This window comes from Oncorhynchus nerka, linkage group LG8, assembly GCF_034236695.1.
Source record: "Oncorhynchus nerka isolate Pitt River linkage group LG8, Oner_Uvic_2.0, whole genome shotgun sequence".
In the NCBI taxonomy this organism is placed as follows: Eukaryota; Metazoa; Chordata; class Actinopteri; order Salmoniformes; family Salmonidae; genus Oncorhynchus; species Oncorhynchus nerka.
Window position 1 is genome coordinate 30,367,789 of NC_088403.1, and position 6,719 is coordinate 30,374,507.

The 6,719-nt window shown below is 43.1% G+C and overlaps 1 protein-coding gene across 1 annotated transcript; it reads left to right on the plus strand.

Annotated features, from left to right (window-relative positions):
* Positions 1-1,462: 1,462 nt before the first annotated feature.
* LOC135572907 (uncharacterized) lies at positions 1,463-5,192 on the plus strand. The gene is made up of 10 exons (XM_065021665.1): positions 1,463-2,213; positions 2,301-2,477; positions 2,568-2,629; positions 2,712-2,798; positions 2,886-2,927; positions 2,996-3,169; positions 3,249-3,284; positions 3,382-3,934; positions 4,215-4,326; positions 4,421-5,192. Exons 1-7 carry the CDS (start codon positions 2,150-2,152, stop codon positions 3,282-3,284), a joined length of 642 nt encoding a protein of 213 aa, XP_064877737.1. The 5' UTR covers positions 1,463-2,149; the 3' UTR covers positions 3,382-3,934; positions 4,215-4,326; positions 4,421-5,192.
* Positions 5,193-6,719: the final 1,527 nt, after the last annotated feature.

Below are 6,719 nucleotides of genomic sequence, written 5' to 3' on the forward strand. Positions count from 1 at the left end.
TTTCAGAAGAAAGGCCTTTGTTTCTGGACATTTTGAGCCTGTAATCAAACCCACAAATGCTGATGCTCCAGATACTCAACTCATCTAAAGAAGGCCAGCTTTATTTCTTCTTTAATTAGCAAAACAGTTTTCAGCTGTGCTAACTGCAAAAAGTTGCAAAAAAGCTTTACTAATGATCAATTAGCCTTTTATAATGATAAACTTTGATTAGCTAACACAACGTGCCATTGGAACACAGGAGTGATGGTTGCTGATAATAGGCCTCTGTACACCTATGTAGATATTCCATTAAAAATCAGCTGTTTCCAGCTACAATAGTAATTTACAACATTAACAATGTCTACACTGTATTTCTGATCAATTTGATATTATTTTAATGGAAAAAATTGTGTTTTTCTTTCAAAAACAAAGACATTTCTAAGTGACCCCAAACTTTTGAATGGTATTGTACATGCGTCTGTACAATTTCAAGATGTAATGCTGTGTGTATTTTTCCTATTGTCTGTCTGTCTGCCCATCTATTCGTGTCTGTCTGCCTGCCTGGCCATCTGCCTTTGTCTGTCCATCCATCCGCCCGTCTACATGCCTGTTGGCCTCTATCTATCAGTATTTTTCTCTCTGTCCGTCTGTCTGTCTGTCACTCTCTGTGTGTCAATATGGTTTTGGGGAGAAAGAGGTGGCCTGTCCGGCTGACACCATCTGTCACCAAAGCACAGAGGCCATCGCATAGTGGGATGGCAAATGTCACACACTCACACATGCCCCCGCTTGCACACACATGCATGCATACTCACACACACACACCATCACACACACTGTGGTTCTTGAGTAAGGCAATGTGATGCAACGCACAATGAATTTACATGAATGGTGTGCTCTGACCACGGCCCACTTAGCATTCATGCTCTGTTGGCGACATTAAAGCACCATTACAATGTCTCATTATTTTTTTATTCATTGTATGTTTGTATATATAATTATATTGTTTTTTTGTTTTTTTGTTACGCTTGTCTGTTACTGTGACTTTGTCCTATTGCTGTCTAATATCTTTTCACTTTTATGCAAAAATAAAATATTCCCAAAAAAAGCTCCATTACTATAATCCAAGAATCACTTTAGCTTCGCTGTTTCTCTCCCTCCATACTGTTGCTCATAGAGTACTGAGCATTCACTGACACATATGTCACGTGTGACTTTTAACAGTCTCTGGAGGCCATGTGTGTGAGGCCTTAGCGTTTAGATCAAAGACAACATAATGTCCAAAATAATGAATGTATGTGGCCATGTGCTCATGCATGTCAGGATTTGGGAGAGGGAGAGTGTCTTGTGTGTGCAAAATGAACACCAATCCACTGGCCTTGCTGATTTGTCTGCGATTACCAATGAAAACATCATCCTTTCCCTGTCCTCCTCTCAACCTCGCTCCCCGGTGACAATACAACAATCGACAAGGACAGGGGCCTGTTGCACAAAAGTAGAATTAAGACATCCGGGATAAATGACTCAGCTGAGCTCAATGAAGCCAAAACATGTGCGTCCAGGCTTAATTGGTTGCACAAAGACCAAGCCAGGATGAGCAGACACGGATTCATTAAGCCAGGTGAAACCAATCCTGGATAGGTGCGCGCTCACGGCTCACTCAAATAGACCCCGCCACAGATCACAGATTAACTGATTTACCATGGCAACTAGAGCCGCGTACTTTTCCCCGTCGGAAGCACAAATCCTCATGGAGGCATACGAGGAGGTAAAAGATATAATTAAGAAGAAAGGCAACACCGCCACAGTGATAAAGCAAAGAGAAAAAGCGTGGCAAAGTATTGCAGACCGCCTGAATGCGTAAGTAGTGCACAATTACACACTCACCGCTCCGCTGAAACATCACAATTACAATTCAAATATTTAATTCACATCTCCAAAAATGCAGTTGTACTGTAATTATGAAACGGTTAAATTTTTAATTGAAATGCACTGCAGATATGAGTGAAATTGTGTAAAGTAACTCCATCACACTGTATAAAGCTATGATAAATTTTTTGATATTTTTACTGAAAACAAGACAAAAATACCAAGTAATTTTTTGCAGTGTGACTCCATTAAATGTGTGTGTGTGTGTGTGTGTGTGTGTGTGTGTGTGTGTAGATTAAACATGAACGGGCCAAAACGGACATGGCAGCAGGTCAAAATCAAATACAAGAACATTCTGCAGAATGGTATGGTCCCTGACTAATATTTAACAAAGCACAAGCATATATTGTACCCAGAAGGTGCCTGCTCACACATTGTCTGTACTGTTTTAGCAGTGAAAAAGAATACCCACAGACAAGGCACGGGTGGTGGGTCACCAAAGGCTGACCTTACCCCAGCAGAGGACATGGCCTTGGAGCTAAATAAAGGCAGGCCCGTCTTAGAGGGGATCCCTGGGGGGAAAGAGACGAGCATAGGTTCCTCCCAAGATGCCACCCGCTTCATTCAAGGTATGTCCTTCCATCTCTACATGGGATACAACCACATTCATATTGAATCAATTTGGACTGTCTGACTTTGGTTTACCTATTGCCTTGCAGTGCCTGGCAGCACTGTGTTCCTGTTAGAGCCACCAGCACAAGCACCAGACGATGCTGATCCAGTGAGTACTCCATCAATGGCATACTGTAGGCCTGACATGTCTTGTCTACTAGCTTCAATATGAATCCGATTAAATGTGATAGGGTGAAGGCCCCAGTGCAGCAGCAACAGCACATGATGGAGACGATGATGAGGAGGAGACCATCTCTCTGGATTCCAGAAGGCATGAGGTATCATGTTAAGACTGTGAAAGTACTATTTACTCTACAATGGTGAGGAGTCCTCATCAAAATCAAAAAATCTAATTTCTTTTACAGGACCCAGATGCTATACAGTGGGAAAACCAGCCTGGCAACATAGTGCGTATTAATAAAAGGACACCACATCCTGCCAAATTCCAGCTGCGCTAATTGTATTGTGTTCACAGAGCTCACAAGCTATCAGAAAGTTGTATGGCAACCACCTCCGGCGCCAAATAGAACTGGCAGACATAGACATTCAGTACAAGAAGAAAAAGATGGAAAATCTTGCACTGGAGTCCGAAATAAAAAAGAGGACAATTAGGAAACTGGACCTTGAAATAAAAAAACTTGAGAGGGAGGTGAGATATGCCTTCAATGTACACTGTATGCTAACTGTAACACAAATGTATTAATCATTATTTTTCTTTCCTCCCCCAGCTCCAAGAAGATGACACAGCTCAAAATAAAAATTAGGTATATTCTCGTAAAGTCAAGTGAGCCATGACATATGAGCTCTTATTGTGAGCACACAGGACGGTGGCATCTTTCTAAGGTTTTTTTATTTTCCCAGCAATCAGTACAACCAAGTCATCGTTATAAGGCATCGCCCTCTTTTGCCCACCCCCCAGCACCAGGTGTGGCCACTAGCCTATATGAAGGCCCAAAATTGTGTGTTCCTTTCTGCTCTGACAATGGCATGCCCATTCGTGCGAGATGTGGTGGATGAAGAAGCACTTGTGCTGAGGAGAGCCTTCAGGCGAGAAAGGGTCTTCAGGGACCGGTTGGACCCACTGGCCTTCCCTGATGACCATCTATATGAAAGATACAGGTTTTCTGCAGATGGCATCAGGTATCTATGCAGACTACTGGGTCCCAGGATTAAGCACCGCACTGCACGGAGCCATGCACTGAGTGTGGAGCAAATGGTTTGTGTGGCCTTGCGCTTTTTGCTAGTGGAGCCTTCCTGTACTCAGTGGGGGATGCAGAACAGCTGAACAAGGCCACAATTTGCCGCACAATAAGGAGTGTGTGTCTGGCTATCAAAGCATTAGCAGATGTCTTCATCTCCTTCCCTGGCCACAGAAGACTCTGTGACATCAAAGAGGAGTTCTATAGGATTGCAGGTAAGAGGATCTACAAATTACAGGACAACTGTTAACACATAGTAGGATACTCATTACTTTGTGTGACAGGTTTCCCCAATGTCATTGGTGCAGTGGACTGCACACACATAAGGATAAAAGCCCCTCAGGTGCCCATGAGGCCGATTTTGTGAATAGGAAATCCTTTCACAGCATTAATGTTCAGGTGAACATAACTTTTTGATATTGTCCATTGATGAACACTCTGCATTGCCAGTGATGTGCATTGATTGGTGTAATATTCCTCATCTTATGATTTCAGATGGTCTGCAATGCTGACTGTGTGATCAGCAATGTTGTGGCAAAATGGCCTGGCTCAGTCCATGACTCCAGAATCTTTCGGGCCTCTGAAATCTATCAGTGCCTATCACAAGGTAAGCCACACAACCCCTATTTATAACCATCATGGCTGTGTCAAGAATATCACTGTGTTTATGAGGTAGTAATGATGAGATTTTGTGTTGACAGGTGAATTCTCTGGTGTGTTGCTGGGAGACAGGGGTATGGCTGCCAGCCTTTTCTCCTGACACCTTTCACAGACCCCCAGGAAGCACAGCAGGCCTACAACCATGCCCATGCCAGGACCAGGGCCAGAGTTGAAATGACCTTTGGCCTCCTGAAGGCACGCTTTCACTGCCTTCACAAATTAAGGGTCAGCCCTGTTAGGGCATGTGATATTACTGTGGCTTGTGCTGTCCTCCACAATGTGGCCTGCCTGAGGAAGGAGAGGGCCCCCAGAGTGCCACCAGCCATGGACTGGGACAATCCGGCAATCTTCCCTGATGACGACAGTGGTCGGCTGCTGAGGGACCAATATGTGTTGAATTATTTTAGTTAGTATGTGTGCTTTCAATTTTGGTTAAATATGTCCTGCGGTGGCAGAGGAATTTGGGTTTTTTTGGGTTCGTTTTTTGACGAATTTGGCCTCTTATGATGTTTGTGCGGTATACTGTGTGTAATACAAGGCTGCAGGGAGGCTACTGCATCCATTCATTTGTCTGTTCAGTTGATGTGTATGGATTTGTCCTGCATTTATTTTAGTGTGCAGACATGCAGGGTGTGTTATATACAGACCTTTGAATGTGTATGTATCATTTTGTATAATATGCTTGGATTCTGTGCTTTCCATCTTGTAGAGTCACTGTGACTTCAGTTTCGAAAGGAGCTGATGGTTTACCTGCTTTGTTTTGTCCTTATTCAATAAAGGAACATAATGTTACACATTGTGTTTTTATATTCATATGGAATGTGTATTTGTTTATATGACAGAGTACTAGGGCCACACTGAAGAAAAAGGATAAAGTCATAAATTTATGAGGCTGGTTCTTTCTGCAGAAAAGCTACATATTGTTTTTACAGTTTTGATACTTATGACAATGTGATACTTAATATTCTGGCACATCAGCATGTCTTTGTTTATGAAACCATACTGAAGTACAATTTCACGAAATGCCCCACATCTGTCATTTTAACAACTGTCCTCCTTTAAAACAACTGGTTACAATATTATGACTTGTGTTTTTTTCCCCTCTGTGGCCCTAATATTCTATCATTTTATATATAGCCTTATAGTCTATGGGAAACTGTAAATTATCTAATGATAGCAACATCATCTAAAAATCATTTTTTATCCAAAATCATTGAAATTAATGATCACAAACGTTTAAATAATAACAGTGGGTCTAGTTATATGTGATAACAATGTATAGTGAGCAGTGAAATAACTATTGGTTTCCATTTGTGGTGACTGCTGACTGACATTAGGGATGAGATTAAATAGATCCTGGAATTTAGCCTGGTCTGGAGCAGGCTAGCTCCACAGAATAAATCTCCATGGTAATTTATACCATAACATATCCTCCTGCCCCCTATCCATCTTTAGTGCAACCGGATTACGGATCAATTGAGCCAGGATCACCAAGATATCCTGGCTTAATCCCTTATCCTAGTTTTGTGCAACAGGCCCCAGGTCTCTTTCACTGAATAAACAATGAAGGGTGATCAAATCAAATCAAATGTATTTATATAGCCCTTCGTACATCAGCTGATATCTCAAAGTGCTGTACAGAAACCCAGCCTAAAACCCCAAACAACAAGCAATGCAGGTGTAGAAGCACGGTGGCTAGGAAAAACTCCCTAGGAAGGCCAAAACCTAGGAAGAAACCTAGAGAGGAACCAGGCTATGTGGGGTGGCCAGTCCTCTTCTGGCTGTGCCGGGTGGAGATTATAACAGAACATGGCCAAGATGTTCAAATGTTCATAAATGACCAGCATGGTCCAATAATAATAAGGCAGAACAGTTGAAACTGGAGCAGCAGCACGGCCAGCTGGACTGGGGACACCAAGGAGTCATCATGTCAGGTAGTCCTGAGGCATGGTCCTAGGGCTCAGGTCCTCTGAGAGAGATAAAGAAAGAGAGAAAGAGAGAATTAGAGAGAGCACACTTAAATTCACACAGGACACCGAAGAGGACAGGAGAAGTACTCCACATATAACAAACTGACCCTAGCCCCCCGACACATAAACTACTGCAGCATAAATACTGGAGGCTGAGACAGGAGGGGTCAGGAGACACTGTGGCCCCATCCGAGGACACCCCCGGACAGGGCCAAACAGGAAGGATATAACCCCACCCACTTTGCCAAAGCACAGCCCCCACACCACTAGAGGGATATCTTCAACCACCAACTTACCATCCTGAGACAAGGCTGAGTATAGCCCACAAACATCTCTGCCACGGCACAACCCAAGGGGGGCGCCAACCCAG